This window comes from Zingiber officinale, chromosome 8A, assembly GCF_018446385.1.
Source record: "Zingiber officinale cultivar Zhangliang chromosome 8A, Zo_v1.1, whole genome shotgun sequence".
Lineage (NCBI taxonomy): Eukaryota > Viridiplantae > Streptophyta > Magnoliopsida > Zingiberales > Zingiberaceae > Zingiber > Zingiber officinale.
The window spans coordinates 5791666-5815551 of record NC_056000.1 but is presented as its reverse complement, the minus strand read 5'-3'; the positions used below and the strand labels follow the sequence as shown (position 1 = coordinate 5815551).

General features: G+C 42.0%; 2 protein-coding genes across 3 annotated transcripts; one reads left to right on the top strand and one right to left on the bottom strand.

Moving 5' to 3' along the window:
- The first annotated feature begins 265 nt into the window (after positions 1-265).
- On the top strand, positions 266-2526 carry LOC122012108. 2 transcript variants are annotated; one of them, XM_042568562.1, is made up of 3 exons: positions 266-693; positions 780-943; positions 2204-2343. In XM_042568562.1, the coding sequence occupies exons 1-3, from the start codon at positions 316-318 to the stop codon at positions 2208-2210; spliced, it is 549 nt and encodes a 182-aa protein (XP_042424496.1). In that variant the 5' UTR covers positions 266-315; the 3' UTR covers positions 2211-2343. The 2 variants fall into 2 exon arrangements, with proteins under 2 accessions (XP_042424496.1, XP_042424495.1); XM_042568561.1 differs by having other exon boundaries at positions 267-693; positions 780-927; positions 2204-2526.
- Positions 2527-2612: 86 nt separating this feature from the next.
- On the bottom strand, positions 2613-6129 carry LOC122012107 (probable auxin efflux carrier component 1b). The gene is made up of 7 exons (XM_042568560.1): positions 5678-6129; positions 4398-5598; positions 3562-3862; positions 3401-3486; positions 3168-3325; positions 3000-3076; positions 2613-2922 (listed from the first exon to the last, which is right to left on the bottom strand). Exons 2-7 carry the CDS (start codon positions 5509-5511, stop codon positions 2856-2858), a joined length of 1803 nt encoding a protein of 600 aa, XP_042424494.1. The 5' UTR covers positions 5512-5598; positions 5678-6129; the 3' UTR covers positions 2613-2855.
- Between the last annotated feature and the right edge of the window lie 17757 nt (positions 6130-23886).

The following is a 23886-nucleotide window of genomic DNA, read 5'->3' as shown; positions in this document are numbered from 1 at the left end:
AACCAGCAACCTGGTCACTTACCCACCACATATCGAATGACCTCCGATCACCTATTCTAATTCAAACTATAATATAAGGGGACGATGAATTAAAAAAAATCATAATTAATTATAATTGTATCATCATTATTATCCAATTATAATGGTATATAGTCCATCCTTGGTCCATAAAAATATGGATTAAAAGATCCGGTTCCGTGGGTAACTCCCACACCCATGGTCACCAATGGTCGGTGCGACGTGGTTCACTATTTCCTGTGTTAAATATTTACACGCTAGATTTGGTCGGAGTCGCGACGCTCGAAGGTTGAAGTCATGGCATCGGTCTCTAGGTTCGCGCCGTCCTCTGTGTCTTTCCTTCTGCCACGCTCTCTCCCCACTTTTCTGCCCGCGGAACCCTTCTCCATCCGACGTCATCGACTCCTCAGCGTGCGTCCTCGTTCCGACAGCCTCCGAGCTCGCCGCCGGCTTTCGGGTGGCCGCCTCGAATACTCTCTGGACGATGAAGATGAGCAGCCATCGGATGGGGAAGGAACCGGCTTTGGACGGGCGGTTGAACTATTCAATGGAAGAGAGTACTACCGGTGCCATGACTTCCTGGAGGAGCTCTGGTACGACGCGGAGGAGCCCATCCGCACGCTCCTTCATGGAATCCTGCAGTGTGCTGTGGGTCTGCATCATCTATTCAACCAGGTAAGGTAACCTAATAACCCTAGGTTTCGAAATTTGTCTCTGAACAGGTAAAGAGGGTATTTTTAGGGTTGGAAGTGAGTATGCAGAACCACCGGGGAGCGATGATGGAATTGGGTGAGGGGCTTTGCAAGCTTCGGAAAATGGATCTCGAGAATGGGCCGTTCTTTCAATTCGAAGAGGAAGTCTCAGCAACCTTGGAGTTCCTATACCAAACTCAGAAAGAACTCGCTGCTTGTAGGTTTTCATGTCTGTGAGTACTTATCGTCTGTTACTTGTGTTTTTCTAACTGATCTATCTGAGATTACTATAGAATCATTTGTTATTTAAATATGAAATGAGAGAAACAAATTGTCTTGCATAATGAATGAGGTTAGATGCTTGTGATTTATCTTCTTGCATAAATGAACTTAGTGATTCATTCAAAATAATTGTCTTTCAAATGGGAAGCTTACAAACTATTGGAAGCTACTCATTTGCTGGATGTGTGGCTTGTTGCACCAAAGTGTAGATCTTTTAGATGGCTATTAGTTTCTTGTCTAGGACAAGTTAAACAAACTTGGATCTATTATATATCAGCATTGATTTAAAGGTTTTAGCGATCACAGAATCTTTTTTGAATATTAGATCTTTAGAGCAGCTAGAATTTGTGATGGCTGAGGCAACCCAATAGCATCTTAAAAGAAATTGACAGGGAAGGATGACCATATCTAGACTCTCTGAACATTAATCTTTGTATTGTTGTGGATATTTTGTTTAGAAATTCAAGATTTAGTGTGTTTATGTCGGTACTTATGCAGCTAGGGGAGCTTGGATAAGAAATAAAATGTTAAACTTAACCAAGAAATGAAGTAATGTGTTTAGTTGTGTATTTTGGACCCGCGTGTCTGTTCGTGTATGCTACTTCTCGCTAATCAAGAAACAATTCAGCTCACTTATTTCATTTAACATTGCAACAGAAAAAAAAAGGAGCTATTTATTTATTTGGTTTTTTTTCTGAGTTAGCGGAACTTATTTTACTCCTGCATATATGAACTTCTAGATATCATTTAGTTTGCATAGGGTTTTCTAGGATTTCTAGCATAACCTGATTATGGTGTCCATGCTACATGTCTCATGGTCATTTTATTAGTCTTGCCATGAACTTGTTTGCCTGATATCATCCACCAAGCGATGTTGATTGCTATTATTCAGTTATCAGAGAAACAAAAGGAATTTTAGGAGCCAAATACCAAATTGCTGTATGCACTCAAGAACTAGTTAATTACCTGGTGTATCATCAAGTAAATTTTAGTTTCTTGCTTCAGACCAGCATTTGGTTTTTCTTGAAGCGGTTCTTTTCTCTTATTTCCATGCTTATTTATTTTAGCATTTCTCCCCAAAGTTAATAATGTTTCAGTGGATCTCATTTACACCAATCAATTCAGTTTCCAATAAATATATTAATGCTTGTTTGTGCGCAATAATGAAATTTCCAATAAATATATTTCAATTTTCTTCAACATTCTGGCAGGCACTAGTGAAATTTGCTTACCCATGGATGGCTCAGAGATATCTTATCAGTTACTCGGTAGCTTTGCTGCCGGTCAGCAGTTGTACAAATTGAGTTTAGATCAAGAGGGAGCTGCCTACATAACTTTCTCCTTTGTCCCGGAGCAGAGCTCATATGAGCCTTTAAAAGTGAAGGTTCCTACTCTCCATGCCACAGAAGACCATCTCAGGGCATTTGAACATCGATGATCAAGTGAAAAATTGTGTTATTTCTTGATAGCTATCATAAGCTATGTCTATGTAATCACGAACTGAAGCTGTGCACAAGTAGAAAATTTTAAAGAATTCTATAATTGAAGAAAAAAATCAAATAAGATAAAGTAAGTAAATTAAGGTCAAATATAGACTTTGAATTGTGCAAAACATTGATGTTAATAAACCACTTCTTCAGATGCATTTCTTCAACTAGAATAAAAGAAATACAAGGGTTTTTGAAGACTAGTGTGTTTAGTGACTTAAAACTAGTTTTACATGACTACTCTATTTGTCATTATATTACTGCAAAGTTCACAGATTTAAACTCTCTCTCTGTCACACTAAATAGTTGGTCAGGAAATCATACTATCTTCCAAACTCCATCTGTCAATGTTCGCGTTCCATGAAACTCTTCAGCTTCAAAGTCCCAGTAATATGTAGTAAACTAAAGTGATAGGAAGAGCAATCAGCATCCCAAATATAACCCTGCAGTAAATTCAAAACACGTTTTAAACAAAATCACCCTATCACGCAAAAAACAAAAGAGAAATTGAAGGGCATACCCTGTGCTTAAAATATCAGGATGCACATTGTACTCTTTTGCAAACACAAAAGGCACAATCCCTTGGGGAAGAGCTGCCTGCAGGAAAAAGAAAACCTTACTTTTCAGTTTGTGTTCTTTCCTGCTGCATATTGTTTTGATATTAGCAGCTAAGTTTAGTTTACAAAACCTGTACTATCGCAACGTGTAAGAGAACTCCTCGCAACCCAACTGCAATAGAAGCGGCAGCCATGACAGCAGGACCAGTGACAAATCTTACAGCCATAGCAAATGCAGCGAGGGAATTGCCACAAGCTATAATTCTCGGCTGTAATGCCATAAATAAACCTGTAGAAAGATCCAAACTCTTTGATACTCTATTGCATAGCCTCCTGAGGAAACATGATGCAAAATCTTACTAACCGAGACTGAACATGGCCATCCCAAGTCCCGCATCAGAAAGTATTGAGATTGATTTTGCAATAATAGCAGGCATTTCAATATTGTACCTGAAGGAATGGTTAGTTGCTATATACATTACACAATGCAGATACTCAAAAGGTGTAACAGGAAGCCTGCAATACCTGAAGGAGACGAGAGACCAGATAACACCAATAAGGCTCGAGTAGGTGTTAGGATTCCGGATTAGTTTTCGCCACACCATGATCAATATAAGTCTGGTCATCACACTCGCAGGTGGCATCGAGGTCTTTGCGACTTCATCAGCCCCCGTTTTAGAGTGGAGCTCTGCTGAATTTGTGCCGACATTGGCAAGGCTCTGGCCAACCTTCTTCATTTGATCCATTCCCTGGCCAATGGGTTTATTGCCGAAGCTGAAGTCATCCCGTCGGCACAAATCATAGGCGTCGCGATTGGCTTCTAGGACTGTAAAGTTTTAGTGAGCAAGAAGAACACGTTTCAATAATGCTGAGTTTGAAAAACAAGTACAAAATTTAAGCAGCAAATTGTTGAATTATTGATCCTTTTATTTTTCAGTGCTAGATAGTTTTACAAAGAGAGCTTAAGTTGCCATGGTTGTTGTCGTCTTTCCCTCTTTAAAGGGACAAATGGTCCACAAGCTAAACAGCACGATATTAAGTTATGAACAGTAGAAATTGCACCCTCAATGGTAACCGATTCCATTTTTCCATGAACAACTGAAAAAAAAAACCGAAATCGCTCGCTCAAAACCATGATATCCGAGAGGATAAGGTGCCGATGGGGTGAAATACAAAGGATCCAAGATTTACGCATCAAATCCCTATGATTTGACCTCACATTCTCAACTACCAAAGTAACCATTACTTACCACCGTGGGGTTCATCTATCCATGAACAAGAACCAACACAATTTAAAATTTATAATTCATTCCATTTCCAAAGAAGAGAAAAAGTAGGAAATAAGAATTGAAAAATCTCACCTTTGTGGCGGTGATCATCTTGCTGCGCAACTCCATGTTCGTTCCTGAACTCTGCCCCTCCGAACACATGCATCCCTCCTTCCGAAACAGGTGACGCGCTCGAACTCCACACGAACATGTGCAAGTCCCTCCCTCCTTCTGCCCCATTAGCCTTCTTCACCGGCGAGAACATTCCGGTGGTAGGTGGAGCAGGGTAGGCTGCGGCCGCGCCGTTACCCCTGGGCCCTGTCTCCACGTCGAATGTTGCGCCACCGAAGTTAGAGTGCCGCGGGCTCAAGCTGCTCGCCGTGCCACTGTTGCCGTTCCTGACCATAGAGTAGAAGTCGGCGTGGTTGAAGCTGGAGCCCCTCGGCGTCGGGTTCCGCGATGACTGCAGCGAGTAAATCTCGGCGTTGGAAAGGTTGGAGGGGCGTGGCGTGACGGAGATGCCGCCGGAGTTGAGCCCACCGAGAGAGCGCCGCGAGTAGGCCTCGGAGCGCGAGCTTGTCGACTTGCGCACCGTCACGTGGAGCTTCCCATCGTCGCCAAGCTCCGCCTGGGCCTGCAACGGCTCCTTACCGTCGAGGGAGATGATGTCGGAGTCGACGTGGAAGGAGATGATGGAGCCGGCGGTGTCCGGGAACTGCTCCATGATGAGGAGCTTGGCGCCTCTGTACTCGAAGAGGAAGAGCATGAGGGTGTACCAGATGATGCACTGAAGCACCACAATCTGGACCATGAGGCTACCGGATTCGGCCCCGTACATGCCCTTGAGCAGGGGGATGCCCATCACCAGCGTATTCGGAAGCGTAGCAAGGGAGAAGAGGGTGATGGTCCACTCGAGGCAGCCGCGGGCGCTCAACTTCGCCCACGCCGCGAGCACCGCCAGCACGATCAGCTTCTGCAGCGTGTCTGCCGCAATGAAACGGTAGTTCATGGCGTAGGGGTCGTTGGTCGAGATGAAGTGGAAGGAGAGCAGCGGCACCGCGAAGAGCGCCACGAAGCGGTTGATTCCCGAGCACTGGTCCGGAGTAAAGATGCGCCACCACTTCACCGACCCGTACGCCAGGATCATCGCCACGTACAGCGGCACCACCGCCGTTAGCACGTGGTAAAGGTCCGCCGCCGATATCATCTCCTCTTCCTCTGTTTTGCTCAAAGCAGAGTCGAATGCGGATTGCTCACGGAGAAGGCGAGAAGAACTCCAAGAAGCGATCTCTTTCTGCAAGCACTAGGCCAGTTATTTTTGCTGTCTACTTTTTTCATAGAAAAAAGTAAAGTTTGTTGGATGAAATGATGACCAGAGCTCATGCAGAAGCAAAAAGAAGCTAGCTTTCTGCAACAGTATGCAAGGTGTTCGTTCGACGGAATGATGGAGCGTGCTCGACGCAGATGTTGAGCTCACACAGAGCTAAAAGGAACTAAGCAGGTGAGGTGGGACAGAAATATACAAAAACAAATAGAGGTAGGGAGGCGTAGGGAGGGAAGTAGGTGTTACGGCGGGGAACAGAGCATAGAGAGAAGAGAACAGAGGAGGTACTTAATTGCTAGACCTGTCGACGACCATCATGAACCAGGTTTACGGTGGCATTCAATGGCAGACAAGGAAAAAATAATAAAAAAGAACAAGCTCTGATGGACGAATGCATTGGGAGCGGAGTCGACGGACAAGAACTGCAACAGCTGCCGGTGATGAGCCCCCTGAGAGATTCTCTTCTTTCTCATTTGGTCTTCCCCCTCCTCCCAGGATTCTTCTGCAGCTTGACTACGTACGCCACTCAACTGCTTTCTTCTGTGCTCTCTGGAGTTTTTTTTTTTTTTTGTTTTTTTTACTCAGGCCTTCGCTTCAGAATTCACGTAGTGTTGAAGGTGTATTAAAATAAGATTATATTATTCATAGACATAATCTACACTCATACTTACTTTTAGGAAAATTTTGATGTATCTTTAAATAATATAAAAAACATATTTAAAAATTAGGAAAATTGAATATACAAGAACAATAAATGATCAGGCAATAACACAGAAAAAAATGGAATGTTTGCAAGGAAAATATCGGAGAAATGATGTTCAAACTCAGAAGAAAAAACACAAGATATCCCTAAACCCCAATATTGCCATCGTTGACTTTTATTAATGAATAGATTAATTAAGATTAAAGTACCTTGTAGAATTGATTCCAAGCACATTGTCAACTGCGGCCAAATGCTGCTGGTAAAAAAAAAATCACACTAAAGTTTCATTATGGGCGTAAACGAAGGCGTTTGTCCTACAATGTTCTGCCTAACTTAAGCCTATAGTTGGTAGATTTTGAAACCAAATGAGAACGATCCAACTATTTTCAGCGTATCTATTAACTGAAATATTATATTATATTATATTCATGAATAATTTAAATAATGTGAACATAAGTTTTATGGTGAAGATGACATGGTAATTTTTAAAGATGGACCCCTCTAAAAATGGGTCAAAGCAGTAAAGATCAATTAACATGAAAGTCACAAGATCGATTGGATTATGAAACCGCAAATTACGGATGATCGAGCAGGCTTCTAGAGTCGGTTGGACGTGAAATGTCGACCAGACTAGCCGAGCAGTTACCCTTCGTAACTTACAACCGGTCAAAAAATCAAATACTAAGTTACCCAGTCCACCGCCTTAGCTGATCAAACCTTAGGTCCGATTGGGCATAATATGCCTCTCCGAAAAAAGTAGAGCCGAGTGAAGAATAGGTCAGCCTCTTTACTCTGTACGGCTGAGTGATGATGTCCTGGCCGAGTGGCTTCTGATCGACCTACAGCGAGACCCACATACACGTTTTATCGTACTCTTTTGGAAGTTTGTGTCGCCGACAACAAAAAATGACCTGCAGATAAATCGTACTTTAGAAATTTCTCATCTGTTTCTTCAGATATTTTCGTGCTTCCTTAAGAAAAGGAGTCATAAATACTTTTTGACTTATCTTTTTCTATAATGCCGTGAAAACATGCATATATCTTGAGATGTGTGCACAAATACTACAGTGTGCTATAAAAAGGATTTTCATCTATAGACGGAGATATGCGATGTTTCATATTCTACACGCTCGTTATTATAGTCTTTTTACCGGTCTAGTTTTCTTCATACACGAATCATTGACTTAAGCGTCGAAGAATAAACGTCGAAGACCATTTTCTTGTTCCAACATTAACGCTCCTAATTTTGTAGACAGTACAGAGTGTTCATCCAATCAATCACAAAGTCACGTTCCCAGCTAGCCGTCTTCTCAGTTTAGATGAAATTAGATAGAATTCTGAAATCCTTTTAATTTTTTTTTTTATATTTTAATGCTATAAATTTAACAGTAAAAAATAAAATAGATAAATACTTAACAGTCATTTATTAGGTATCAACTATCACCTTTGACTCTACGAATCTACTTGACCAATCTAACTCCAGCGAGTCTAATGTTTGACTTGTTTTTCCTAATCTAAATATTTGGCTAACCAACTAATCTGGAAGATAACCGACTCCTTAAAAATTTAACACCAATCATCACATTAAATCAGAAAATGCTGAGATCCATCCAAATAAATGTTAGATTTTATATAAAGGTGTGAAAGTCATCATCCTAAAAATGGTCTTTTGATCGTAGATGGTAAAAAATATGAAATAGAATAGCTCGAGGCACCATCTATCGCACTGCATTGAAGAAACATAACCCATGAATAATTTAATGAATGAATGGGCATATTGTAAGGGCATAGTGAGACTATTTAAGTAGCATTTTGGAACATCGGAATTTGGCAGCACTCCACTTTGTAGAGCACGATTCTTTGCCTACTCTAGGGAAAAGTGAAGATTAATAGGCTTTTTTTTCAGTGCACTATTTTTACACTTAATATAAAGTATCAATTATTGATTTTTTTTAAATTTTTTTATTTTAAATGGTGTTTTTTTTATAATTTTAAAATACTAAAGCCAGTTTAAAGTTTTAAAAATGTTTTTTTTTATAAAAGAGCTCAATGGGCCCAGTGGACAAGAACCTCTCCTAATCGGGCTCTTAATAGGCCGGATAAAGTCCAGACCATTACCAGATTAGTCACCATCTTTTAGGCCTTAATTTGCTAATTAAATACAAATTAGATACATGCTCGTTTAACATTAGTTGTGAAGGTCGATCAATATAGTTTGTCATTTGGACTCTTTCGGTTCATAATCTCAAAGAAGATCACCTTCTGACAACCTCGGGCCTTTCAATAGATTTGAGGCATGCATTAAGTAGCTCGTGGAGTGAAAACAGGCAGCTGCAGTGCAATGGATGTGGTGGGAGTGCAGTGCTGTGAAGGAGAAATAGTTCCACAGCTCACACTCACTCAGTGTTGTTACACTGCAGAGATCAGAGCACGCAGGTGACGCAGCGGCAAAACTGGGTCCTACATAAAATACAATTTTAGGATAATAAAATTTTAATTTTTTTAAATAAAATTCATTTTATATTAAAAAAAATATAATTTCAATTAATGTCATTGGCTATTTTTTAAATTCATATATTTTTTTTTCACATATTATTAAAATAAATCAAAATAGAAAAGTATACATGGTGGATGACAACTTTTGACCTACCACACGTATTGATATGAATCTAAAAAGAAAGATATCTTAAGAACTCATAACAAATGGAAGAAAAAAAAAGGAACTAAATCGATAAGTTTGATGAAAAAAATTTCAACCCAATGTTTAGGAAAGCATGAACTTTGGTATAGAAGCTTGTAGACGCCACAACCTTGGGATGGAGGTTGATAAGTCTTCGAACACCACAAGGAAATACCTTGATAAGTTCAAATTCAATGAAGAACCAACAAATGAGAGTCTCACTGTGCTTTAGATTGAAAAATATGTCAAACATATATGTGTGGTCGTCACCCCCTTTATTTATAGCTATAAGGTGACTAAAAAACCCTACAAGGCCAAAAGTAAGCCCATTTAGTAAAGACCTATGTAGATTACTTAGCCATTTTAAGCTTATGGCTTTATTACAACCCAAATTAAAGTAGAAATTGAGTCTAAATTAAGCCTACATATTTTTACTACATAGACATGAGACTTAAGTGCTAATTAAGCTCATCTAAGGCTTGAATTAGGTTGACTATACCGAATGACTTGCTCTTGGTCAAACCTTCTTCAATCGTAGCTTTGGCCTTCACATCTTCAATTAGTACATTAAGTGTTTCCTTCATCTTTCTAGCCTTAGCCCTTGTAATTGACCTCCATTGATGCATAATGGATCATCATTAACATCTAGAGTGGGTTGATTATGATCCATATCGTTAGCTTGTTGCTCTCTTTCTTTGACTTCATTATTCCCCCTTTTCCCAAAAGGATTCGTCCTCAAATCTTGATCACCTACATCAAAGGGAGAAATATCAGAAACATTAAATGTAGCACTCACATTATACTCACCTAGTAAGTCAAGCTTGTATGCATTATCATTGGCCGCTAAGGTAGCGGATCTACCTTTGTATGCATTATCATTGATTCTAACAATGACTTGAAATAGACCATCTTCTCGTGGATGCAACTTAGTACGACGTTTAGTAGGAAATCTTTCCTTTCTCATATGAACCCAAACCCAATCTTTGGGTTCAAAGATTACTTTCTTTCGTCCCCTGTTGGCTTGCGTAGCATATTGTTCAGTTCTCTTTTCAAATTGCAATCGAATTTTTTCCTGTAGTTGCCTCATAAACTCAGCTTTTCTGGTACCATCTAAACTGGCACACGCAGAGACAGGCAAAGGTGACAAATCTAAAGGAGTTAAAGGGTTGAACCCATATACCACTTCAAAAGGTGAAAAATTAGTAGTAGAATGCACAGATTTATTATAAGCAAATTCAACATGTGGTAAACAATCTTCCCAACCTTTTAAATTCTTTTGAATGATAGCTCTCAATAAAATAGATAAAGTTCGATTTACTACCTCAGTTTGTCCATCTATTTGTGGATGATAAGTTGTAGAAAATAAAAGCTTTGTTCCCAATTTTCCTCATAGTGTCTTCTAAAAGTAGCTTAGAAACTTTGCATCGCGATATGAAACTATGCTCCTCGATACTCCATGAAGTTGGACAATCTCCCTAAAAAATAGATCCATAATATGGTTAGCATAATCTGTTTTCTTACAATGAATAAAATGAGTCATTTTAGAAAATCTATCCATAACAACAAAAATGGAATTCATACATCGTTTAGACCTTGGTAGTCCTACAACAAAGTCCATGGAAATATCAACCCAAGGTTCACTAGGAATTGGTAAAGGTGTATACAATCCATGAGGTAAAGATCTAAATTTTGCTTGCCTACATGTAATACATTTCTCACAAAACTTGACTACATCTCATTTCATGTGTAGCCAAAAGAAATGCTCTACCAACACTTCTAGAGTTTTTCTACCTCCAAAATGTCCCATTAGTCCCCCACCATGAGATTCTTGGATTAATAATTCCCTTAATGAACAATTAGGGACACACAACCTATTCACTCTAAAAAGAAATCCCTCATGCCTATAAAACTTCCAAAATGCAGCATGTTCATAAACATCAAACATATTTCCAAAGTCAGGATCATTAGAATATAGATCTTTAATGTATTCAAATCCTAACAATTTAGTGTTCAAAGTAGAGATCAAGGTATACCTTCGAGACAGAGCATCTGCAACAATGTTTTCCATACCTTGTTTATATTTGATCACATAAGGGAATGATTCAATAAACTTCACCCATTTTGCATGACGTCTATTCAACTTACTTTGGCTCTTCAAATGCTTCAACGATTCATGGTCAGTGTGAATGACAAACTCTTTGGGTCACAAGTAATGCCGCCGAGTCTCTAAAGCCCTCACCAATGCATACATCTCTTTGTCATAAGTTGGATAGTTCAAAGCTGCTCCGCTAAGTTTCTCGCTAAAATAAGCAAGAGGTCGACCTTCTTGTATTAGCACAGCTCCAATACCTATTCTTGATGCATCACACTCAATTTCGAAAGTTTTAGCAAAGTTAGGTAATGCAAGTAATGATGTAGAACTTAGCTTCTCCTTAAGTAAGTTGAAAGTTGAAACTTGTTCACTATCCCAATGAAATCCAACATTTTTTTAACAACTTCAGTTAAGGGTGCAGCTATAAAACTAAAATTTTTAACAAACCTCCTATAGAAACTTGCCAATCCGTGAAAGCTACGTACCTCAGTTATCGTTTTTGGTGTTGACCACTCACGAATTGCCTTCACCTTTTCTTCATCAACTGCTATTCCCTTAGCACTAACAATATAACCAAGAAACTCTATTTGACTAGTGCAAAAAGAATATTTTTAAAGGTTAGCATACAATTTTTCATTTCGCAAAACAAGTAGAACTTTTTTTGTAAATGATCGGCATGCTCATCTAAATTCTTATTATAAATCAAGATGTCATCAAAATATACTATAACAAAGTTCCCAATATAAGCACGCAAAATATGGTTCATTAATCTCATGAAAGTACTAGGTGCATTAGTTAGCCCAAATGACACGACTAACCATTCGTACAAATCATACATAGTCTTAAAAGCAGTTTTCCATTCATATCCCTCACGCATGCGAATTTGATGATAGCCAGACTTCAAATCAATTTTAGAGAAAATACAAGAACCATATAGTTCATCTAGCATATCATCTAATCTAGGAATAGGATGACAATACTTTACCGTAATTTTGTTGATAACCTTATGATCCTGTCCGAACGCTGAATCAACGGACGCTGGGCACGTGGCGCTCTCCGGGTCGCCGATGTAGATCTCCAGCTAGTCTCACGAAGCTCCGGCGAACCTGCACAGAAGTCGGGCCGGGAAGGGGTTCCCGGCGACGACCCTCCGACGCTCAAGTCAGGTAAGCAAGTGGTGGAAAAAGCAGCTCCAAAGCTTGTAGAATGCGTACCTCCGGCGAAGTCTGCTACTCCTTATATAGAGCGGTGAAAGAGCCTCTACACGCCCACCGAGGCGCGTACGTGTCCGCAGCCCATACCTCGGTATGTGTTTGTCAGAAAGCTTACCTGACGCTATACTGCAACAGTCCCGTCGTGCCTTCGATGGGACAACAGGACACCCCGTTGTCAGACTAGGAGTATGGCCTAGTCATACGACTTGACGGCTGTCAGCAGATGTTCCTGTCCCTATTTACCCACCACCGGCAGGACGTCCACCCGGCCGGCTAGACGGAGAGTGCCGTCCGGATGGCCCTAATTCCCTGCGCTGGCCCGGCCGGGCGGTGCGCCCATTACGTCCTGCCTTCTCTTAGGCCTTCCGCTAGGTCATTATTTACTGTTTCATTGAGCGTCGGAACCCCGATCCCTGTCAGGGCGCCTTTTACCATCAGATGTTTACTGTCAGGCCGATCGGCCTGCCCTTTTCTCATGAGTCCGGTCGGCTCACCCTTCTTCGACGGACCACCTGGCCCTTTGACCTCCACGTGGCGTTGACCCCTCATTAGGAGGTCCCGGGCTTTTACCACCGGATCACTTGCCTTCCTCTCGAGTCTAGTCGAAGGAGGCGAAGTCCGACTGACTGGACTGCCGATCTGACTGAGAAATGATCACTGCATTAGGCCGCTCGGCCCGGCATAGGGATGCTCATCCGTTCGGTTGTATCTTGTCCGTGCCTTGTGTTCTCTTGGAATCCATGTCCGATGCTCTCCCCTACTACCCATCACGTGCGCTGCGCACGGTAAGGGGAGCTCATTAAATGCGGCCAATATCCTACTGACACGTGGCGATCGTGCGTTTGTCAGCGTATGGCGGTGGCGTCACTTCCGATGGGACAGCCGCCGTTTGACATGAACGGCTGGATGATGACCTCGTTATCGATGACCTAGATCGGATGGTGGAGGTTGCTCCCGGGCGGCGATATAAAGCCCGCGACTCCGTTTCCGCCGCATTGTTGCTTCATCCTCCTCCGGCGCTCCTCTGCTCGTTTTTTTCTCCGGCGACCTCGCCCTTCAACTCTTCGGCAACCCTCAGGCCCCCGTCGATCATCTTTCTTGCTCGTAAGACCCTCTTTCTCGTTCCCAACGTTTTCTTCTTTCTGTTAATCGTTTCCTTCAGTCGGTTTTCCTCCATTCCTTGCTTGAACCTTCCCTTTTGGTCCTGTATTCTTGTCTTTCGACCATGACTAGCACCTCGCAGTCGACCGGCGGCGCTCCGGGTCGTACACGACCATGGAGAGCCATTTTGACGAGGAGGACGCTTTGCGTCTCGCTCGGACTTACAACATTCCTTCCGACCACCAAATAGTATTAGCCACACCGGCTGATCGGCCTCATGAACCGCCGCCCGGCACAGTTTTTTTTTCCGAGACCAATTTTTGGCCGGGCTACGCTTCCCACCCCCTAAATTTTTCTTGCAAGTTTGCAACTACTTCCGCATCCCGCTCGGCCAACTAGTTCCGAACTCCGTAAGGCTGCTGAGCGGGGTGATAATTTTATTCAAACTGAATCCCAAGCAAGCCGAGTGGGGCACCTTTGTTTTCCAGTGTAGGATAGGTTTCGTCCTCTTCGATAACATGCCGAGCTCCAACAAACATTGGAAGGAGCATTTTTTCTATATACGTTTTCCCGAGCGGCCAATTTTTCGCACCAAGTGGCAGACGGCGATGCCAGCGCAACCGGAGCTCGACAAATTTAGAGGCGACACGACCTACCTTCATGCAGCCGAACGGCTGGTTGGTCAGCGCTATCATATTGACAAGCTGCTCCTTCCGGGAGTAATGCACATATTCGGCTTGTCTTCTACCCCCGCCGATCTGCCCTGCAGCATGAGTAAGCGATTCTCATCCCTCCTTTTTCTTTTGTTCTAATTGATTTAATCTTTGTTTCTGCAGCTGAAGTCATGTGGCGTGCTAAGGCGACCGAGAAGCTCAAATTGAAAGCCACTCAGATTGAGGCGGTGACGAACATGGAGGTCGCCGAGCGAGGCCTTGATCTAGCCGATCCGACCGGCGAATCAGGCGAGGGGACTCAAGATGCCCCTGAAGCCCTGGCAGCTACTACCTCTCACGACGAGGCAGCGGGCGGCACAGAACCTTCTTCCCAAGCCGAGGTGGAGGGCCGTTCGACAGATGATGTTCCGCTACTCACTCAGAAGCGCCGACGACCGGAATCTGCATCTGCCTCAACTCCACTTGATGAGCCACAGCCCGAGCGGGGCGCGGATGCTCCGGTGTTGTCCGGGACGGTTTCCCTAGAGAGCACCCCGACCCCACATGGCTCTCCGAGGGCAAGCCCTGAGGTGCCGCCGTCCAGCCCTTCAAGAACTCTGCGCCGTATCAGGCGTTTGGGCGAGCTTCCTTCCTCGTCCACCGGTGGGCCATCCGGTAAGGCCGATGCTTCTCGGGGTGAGCCGAGCGGCTCAAATTTAATTAAAACCGTCCTGCGCCTCCCCTCAGAGGAATATATGGCTGCTGCTAATCGGCCAGTGGTCCCCGAGCAGCAGATCACCTTGACAGGCCCTCTTGCAAAAGCTTGGGAGGATGCTCGGCGCCGGATAAAAGCGATGACTCCCGGGCAGCTCGGCGACAGCAACCTTCAACAGGCCACCGGGGTATGCTCTTTTCCTTTGTTCGTGTATTTGAATTAAGTTTTTAACCTGCTCACTTTTGCTCGTAGAACTGGGTGGAGCAGATTGCCGTTAGCAATCGGTTGGCCGAGCTGGAGGATGAGTTGAAAAAACTCAAAGCCGCGGGGGACAGCCAACAGTCGACGGCCGCTCTGGAGAAGGCTAAAAAATTACTGGAAGACGAACGAAAACGAGCTTCCGATCTAGCGAGCAAGGTCGTTCGGCTCGAAGCGATGGTCAAACAACGAGATAAGGATATCAAGACGGCGATCACTCAGAAGCGACAGACCATCGATGACATGGATAGAATGAAGGTGGAGATCAGAGGGCTGGAGCAACGCATCAAGGATCTGGATGCTCTTCTGGCCACCGAGAAGGAGAGCCGCTCGGCCGATCTTCAAAGATTTGATGGAGAATTGAAGGATCTCCAAGCTGCCAGCGACGCTGCCCACGCTGCGCTTAAAGAATATCAAGAGGGGGAGTCGGCTCGTTCTGACGAAGTGAGGAAGGCGTATCTCCACTCGGAAGATTTCGGAGAGAAGTTTACCGACAAGATATCCCTCACTTTCGAAGAAGCGATCAAGGCGGCGATGGATTACCTGAAGACCAAGGGCCACCTGCCCGCCGAGCTGGCCATCCCCCTCGAGGACCTCGCGACCGTGATGAGCGCCATCCCTGACACTCTTTTTGACTTTGACGCGTGATAAGCGTTGTTTCTTTTTATGAACTTTTTTGTATTCAGGTCGTTCGGTCCAACTTATTTTTGTAGTAACTTTTTTGGTTAGCCTACTAAAGTGTTCTTTAAAACTCCTCCGCTCGGCACTACGCTCTGTCAGACAAGTCGATTGTCTTTAATGTCTTTCATTATGCGACTGAGTAGCCGCTCGGCACGCGAACGTCACTCGTTCACTTGCTCGCAATTTTAATTCCGATTAACCATCTTTTGCTTCGCGCCTTACCTCAAAGGGGTTTTCGCTAGATTTTCGCATGCGAGCCGCTCGGACGTTTATAGACGCCGGCTCGTCTCTCGATATTTAACGTCGGAGCTCGACGGTCTTCCGCTCGGACGTTTATAGACGCCGGCTCGTCTCTCGATATTTAACGTCGGAGCTCGACGGTCTTCCGCTCGGACGTTTATAGACGCCGGCTCGTCTCTCCATATTTAACGTCGGAGCTCGACGGTCTTCCGCTCGGACGTTTATAGACGCCGGCTCGTCTCTCGATATTTAACGTCGGAGCTCGACGGTCTTCCGCTCGGACGTTTATAGAAGCCGGCTCGTCTCTCGATATTTAACGTTGGATCTCGACGGCCTTCCGCTCGGACGTTTATAGACGCCGGCTTGTCTCGATATTTAACGTCGGAGCTCGGCGGTCTTCCGCCCGGACGTTTATAGACGCCGCTCGTCTCGATATTTAACGTCGGAGCTCGGCGGTCTTCCGCCGGGCGTTTATAGACGCCGGCTCGTCTCGATATTTAACGCTCGGAGCTCGACGCCCTTCCGCCGGGCGTTTATAGACGCCGGCTCGTCTCGATATTTAACGTCGGAGCTCGACGCCTTCCGCTGGACGCTTATAGACGCCGCTTGTCTCTCGATATTTAACGTCGGAGCTCGACGGTCTTCCGCTCGGACGTTTATAGACGCCGGCTCGTCTCTCGATATTTAACGTCGGAGCTCGACGGTCTTCCGCTCGGACGTTTATAGACGCCGGCTCGTCTCTCGATATTTAACGTCGGAGCTCGACGGTCTTCCGCTCGGACGTTTATAGACGCCGGCTCGTCTCTCGATATTTAACGTCGGAGCTCGACGGCCTTTACGGCTAACTTCGACATTGCTGATCGGCGGAACCCTTGGCCATCCTTTGAATTAATTTTGCTTCCTGCATTACAAGGACCTGGGCGACTAACATATACAAAAATGATTTACATTCGTGCACCTTTCACCCCGCTCGATAAGGCTGGAGATGATTCGCACTCCACGGTCGATCCAGCTGCCGCCCGTCTTCATCCTCCAAATAATAGGCTCCCGAGCGGAGTTTTTCAATAACCTTGAACGGACCCGCCCAAGGAGCTTCAAGCTTGCCGACGTCGCCGACCGGCTTGACTTTCTTCCAGACGAGATCGCCGACCTGGAATGATCTGGGGATTACGCGGCGTTTGTAGTTTTGCTTCATCCGCTGCCGGTATGCCATCAGCCGAACATATGCCTTGGCTCGCTCTTCGTCGACCAAATCCAGCTCCATGCTCCTCCGTTCGGCGTTGCCATCATCATAGCTCTGGATCCGGACGGACTCGACGCCGACTTCGACCGGAATGACCGCCTTGCCGCCATACACCAAATGGAACGGCGTGACGCCCGTCCCTTCCTTCGGCGTCGTTCGGATGGCCCATAAGACGCCCGGCACTTCATCCGGCCAACTTCCTCCCAAATGGTCGAATCGAGCGCGTAGAATACGAAGAATTTCCCGATTGGCTACTTCGGCTTGACCGTTGCTCTGGGGATAAGCCACGGACGTGAAGTGTTGCTCGATGCCGTAGCTTTTGCACCAATCCTCTAGCATCTTCCCTGTGAATTGCCGCCCATTGTCGGAAACCAATCAGCGAGGGATGCCGAATCGACAGATGATGTGTTGCCAGATAAATTTTTTGACCATCTGTTCGGTGATCTTGGCTAGCGGCTCGGCCTCCACCCACTTGGAAAAATAATCGACCGCCACTAGCAAAAATTTCCGCTGCCCGGTCGCCATCGGAAATGGACCGACAATATCCATTCCCCATTGATCGAACGGACATGAAACTGTTGATGCCTTCATTTCCTCTACCGGTCGGTGGTTGAAGTTATGGTACTTCTGGCATGAGAGTGTTGGTTGCTACTCAGAAAACCTAGAGGTTCCACTGTACAAAAATTTTGTACAAAGGTCTGAACCTTTTCCTAGCTATCATGTGTTCTTTTAAATTAAATTTTAGATCGCCTGCGGAACTTAACACGTTTGATCCAAAACTTAATCTATTCGTTCTTTTAGGTTTTGACTTGGGTCTCCTGCGGAACTTAACACGTTCGACCCAAATCACCTTAAGTTATTAATTCCATTAAATATTAATTTCCATAATTGGTTCCCAGTACTGACGTGGCGAGGCACATGACCTTCTTGGATATGGGAGCAACCACCACCGACTAGACAAAACCTTTTATAGAAAGGTAATATTTAATTTCCTAAAATAACTTTAGGTTAACCGAAAAGAACAATCAAATCACAAGGAAAAGAAAAAACAAAAGAACACAACATCGAAAAACATATTCGAAATTCTAGAATCGTAAGCCTCTTGTATTTGGTATTATTTCCATAAATAACTAGCATGATGCGGAAAGGAAAAATTACTAGTTATACCTTCTAAAAGACCTCTTGATCTTCTACCGTATTTCTCTTCTAACCTCGGACGTTGTGTGGACAACGATCTTCCGAGATGAGAACCACCAAGCACCTTCTTCTTCCTTACAAGTTTCGGCCACCACAATTCTCCAAGAGAAGTAGAGGTCCGGCCACCACCACCAAGCTCCAAGGGATGCAAGAAACAAAACCACCTTTCTCTCCTTCTTCTCCTAGCTAGAACCGGCCACCATCAAGAGCTCCAAGAGAAGTTGCCGCCGGCCATAAGAAGAAGAGAAGAGGAAGAAGCTAGGCCGGCCACCAAGGAGGAAAAGAAAGGAGAAGAATAATAGAGTTGATCACCCATGAAGGCACCTCTACCCCCTCTTTTATAATCCTTGGTCTTGGTAAATAAGGAAATTTAATTAAAAACTTCCTTAATTCTTTTGCCATGAAAAGGAAAATTTTATTTAATTAAAACAATTTTCCTTTTCTCAATTTACATGGCCGGCCACCCCAAAGCTACAAACAAGGAGAGTTTTAATTAATTAAAACTTCCTAATTTGTCTTCAGAAATTTATAAAATTTCTTCAATAATTTAATCCCTTCATGATTGGTTTATAAAAAGGAAATTTAATAAATTAAAATCTTTCTTTTAAACATGTGGATAAAAAACCAAAAGGAAAGTTATCTCTTAAAAATTAAAATCTCTTTTCAATCTACAAATAAGGAAAGATATCAAATCTTTTCTTAATCTTTTGTAGAAACTAATAAAAGAGAATATTTAATTTTTAAACTTCTCTTTTAAATTATTATCATGGTTAAAAAGGAAAGTTTTTCTTAAAAATAAAATCTCCTTTCAATCTACAAATAAGGAAAGATTTTAAATCTTTTCTTAATCTTTTGTAGAAAGCTTTTAAAAGGAAAGATTTAATTTTTAAACTCTCTTTTAAAACTATGATATCCACATAAGAAATAATTTTAATAAAAAATCCTTTTTAATATGATGTGGCCGGCCACCTAAGCTTGGGCTCCAAGCTATTGGCCGGCCACCTTAAGGCCAACCTTTAGGCTTGGCCGGCCCCTATTGGTTGGGTAAGAAGGTGGGTATGTGGTGGGTATAAATCTCTATATACAAGAGGCTACGATAGGGACCGAGAGGAGGAATTGGTTTTGGTCTCCCGATGAAATTAAGCTTCCCGTGTTCGCCCCGAACACACAACTTAATTCCATCAATAATAATTCATTCCACTAAAGAACTATTATTGAACTACCGCACCAATCCCAAATTACATTTTGGGCTCCTTCTTATTATGAGTGTGTTAGTCTCCCTGTGTTTAAGATGTCAAATGTCCACTAATTAAGTGAGTTAATGACAACTCATTTAATTAATATCTTAGTCCAAGAGTAGTACCACTCAACCTTATCATCATGTCGGACTAAGTCCACCTGCAGGGTTTAACATGACAATCCTTATGAGCTCCTCTTGAGGACATTATCAACCTAGTATCTCTAGGACACAGTTTCCTTCTATAATCAACAACACACACTATAAGTGATACCATTTCCCAACTTATCGGGCTTATTGATTCATCGAACTAAATCTCACCCATTGATAAATTAAAGAAATAAATATCAAATATATGTGCTTGTTATTATATTAGGATTAAGAGCACACACTTCCATAATAACCGAGGTCTTTGTTTCTTTATAAAATCAGTATAAAAGAAAAGACCTCAAATGGTCCTACTCAATACACTCTAAGTGTACTAGTGTAATTATACAGTCAAGATAAACTGATACTTAATTACACTACGACCTTCTAATGGTTTGTTCCTTTCCATTTTGGTCGTGAGCTACTGTTTATAATTTATAAGGTACTGATAACATGATCCTCTGTGTGTGACACCACACACCATGTTATCTACAATATAAATTAATTGAACAACTACATTTATCATAAATGTAGACATTTGACCAATGTGATTCTTATTTCTAGATAAATGTTTATACCAAAAGCTAGGCTTTTAGTATACACTCTAACAATCTCCCACTTATACTAAAAGACTAAGCTGCCATATCTGCTGCCATACATTTGATTCTCATCCCTTCAACATGCCCATCAAAAGCTCTTGCCTTAAGGACCTTAGTGAAAGGATCTATAGGTCATCACCTGATGCAATCTAGGCGGCAATAACTTCTCCTCGTTTATACGATTCCTCGTATTGGGTGGTACTTGCGCTCTATTGTGTTTACTTGCCTTATAGACTTATGGTTTTTTCGAGTTTGCTAGTGCACCAACATTATTACAATAAATTGTAATAATTTTTGGACAAACCAGAAATCATATCTAAGTCTATCTTGAGGTTATTGAGTCATTCAGCTTTTATGGCTACCTCAGAGGCTTGCCATATACTAAGCTTCTATGGTGGAGTCCAGAAAAACACCTATGCTTATCACTCTTCCATAGTTATGACTTTACCTCTCTAAAGTGAACACAAAACCCCGAGGTTGACTTATTATTGTCCCTATCTGATTGGAAGTCAAAATCCATGCAACCCACAAGGACTAAATTAACTGCCTTGTAAGCTAGTATATAATCTCTAGTGCCTCTAAGGTACTACAATATATGCTTTACTGCAGTCCACTGTCCTTGTCCAGGGTTACTTTGATATCTGCTAACTATGCCCTTGGCAAAACAGATTTCTGATCTCGTGCATAGCATACATTAAGCTTCCAACAGCCGTAGCATAAAGAACTGCCTTTATTTCCTTTATCTCCTTTGATGTCTATAGAGACATATCTTTAGATAAAGTTACTCCATCCTGAAAAGGTAAGAAACCTTTCTTGGAGTTTTGTATGCTTAAAACGAACAAGAATTTTTCGATGTATGAAGCTTGGGATAAGTAAAATATTCTTTTCTTGCGATCCCTTATTACTTTGATCTCAAGAATATATACATTCTCCCAAGTCCTTTATATCGAATTGTTTGGACAACCATACCCTTACTTCTGACAACATTTTGATATTGTTTCCAACTACCAAAAATGTTATCTAAGTATAGTACAAGAAATACCACCACGTTTCCATCACATCTTTTGTATACACAAGACTTATCCGGTTACTAAATCCATAGATCTGGATTACTTTGATAAACTGGATATTCCAAGACCTTGAAGCTTTGCCTCAGTCCATAGACTGATTGAGCTTGCACACAAGATGCTCTTAGCCCTTTGCAATGAACCCTTCTGGATGCTTTATATGGATGCTTTCTTCAAGACTTCCATTAAGGAATGCTGTCTTGACATCCACTTACCAAATAGATAAAAGAATCCGGATAGACTTAAGCATGGCTACCAGTGAAAAAGTTTCCTTTTTCATCTAACTTTGCTTTGAAAGTTTCTACCTTTCTGTCTATCCCTCTTTTCCTATTATAGACCTTTTTATACCCAAAGGTTTTTACACCATTTGGTGGTTCTACAAGCTTCCAGATTTTATTAGAATACATATATTCTAATTCTGTTATTCATTACTCTTTGCCAAGATATTGCATCTTTATCTTGGAGTGCTTCGTCATATGTCCGGAGATCAGGTTCATGTCCTCCAGGGATCGAGTCCAAAAACTCTCCCAAAACATGAATCTTTTTAGGTTGCCTAACAACCCTCCCACTACGACAAGACACTTTCTGCAATTGTGTATCATTTGTGATACGTGTTGCAGTTTCCTTGTGGTATCTCATCTTGTACAATTGGTACTAGATTAGACATGTATTTTATTATTTCCTTAAGAACAAATTTTCTTATGGGCACGTGATTTATTACATAGTCCTTTTCTAAAAATCGATCATTGATGTTAACAATGACCTTCTGATTTTTAAGACTATAAACCTACTTTCATTTCTCTAGGATAACCCACAAACAAGTGAATTCCTGTCCAACTTATCATTGTCTCTCTTCAGCATATGTGTTGGACTACCCGTATCCGAATATGCTTCGAAATAGGCTTACGCCTATTCAGCAATTCTATATGAGTAGAGAGTTCTGACTTTGGAAGGGACTATATTCACTTCCGTTTCCAGAGTATATCCTAAAAATGATTTTGGTAATATTCTAAATAACTCATCAATCTACTTATTTCCATAAGAGTCCTATACCTTCCTTTTTCTACACCATTCTGTTGGGGTGTACCAGGTGCAGTTAGTTGGGATTGAATCCCTACTTCTGATAAGTGACTCCTAAATTCTCCCAAGAGGTACTTGCCACTACGATCTTACCGTAGTGTCTTGATATTTTTTACTTTGTCGTTTCTCCACATCAGCCTCGTACTCTTTGAACTAATCAAAGCACTTAGACTTGCGGCACATCAAGTAAATATATCCGTATCTCAAATAGTTGTCTATAAAATAGATAAAAATATTTGAAACAACCTCTTGCCTGGATGCTCATAGGATCACACAAATCAGAATGAACCAATTCCAATATATCTTTGACTCCATACCCCTTAGACTTAAAAGCTTCTTGGTTATTTTTCCTTCCAAGTAAGACTCGTAGGTTGGAAAGATTTCCACTACTAATGAACCCAAAAGTTCATCAGCTACCAATGAATCCTACTCAAGTTAATATAACCTAGCCTTAGAAGCCAAAGATATAATTGGTTCATTTTCGAAGGTTACTTTCTCTTAAAGTTAGAAGATGTGTTACTAATTTCCATTTGTTGCATCATGGGAGTTATTGGATTATAAATTGTCAACCAACATACCAGAATAGATAACTTGCCTATTTTTCTTGATAACATCTTTGTTATCAAAATAGACACAATATCTATTCTATAATAGTTTTAGAAACTGAAATCAGGTTCTTTCTAAACTTAGTATGTAAAGACAATTCCTAATTATCCAAATTTTATTCCTATTAGAGAATAAACCTCTCCCACTGCAACAGCTGCTACTTTTGCAGTAGTGCCCATATGGACGGTGTTTTTTTATTTTCATTTAGTTGTCGGGTTTTCTGGAACCCTGCAATGAATTGCAGACATGATCAGTGGCTCCCATATCTACACACCAGGTACCGGTAGATAACTCCACTAAACATGTATCAACTAATGAATAAAATACACCTATATTGTTCTTAGTTCTAAGAGGACAGTCTACCTTAATGTCCAAATTCTATTTCCAATCAATTATAATTGGGACCACTAAGTCTATCCTAAAGTATATCAGCTAGGGATTGACCATCTTCCTAAGAATCACAAAAATATTTGGTTAAGACCAACTCCTTAAAAATCCCCATGAATTTTGTATGCCACATTAGTGTGGACGTATACAAATTCAAAGAGGAAATTTTATCATTTAATTTTATTATCTCGTCAACCTTACTTTATGACGAATAAAATTAATAGTTGGTCTATCTTTAATCAAATATGTGATCAAAACTTTGAATTTAAAATAATATTGATTTCTCAAAACAATATCATTTAAATCTCCAACACCTCAAACACCGTGAAGTTTGCATGCCACGATAGTGTGGACGTAT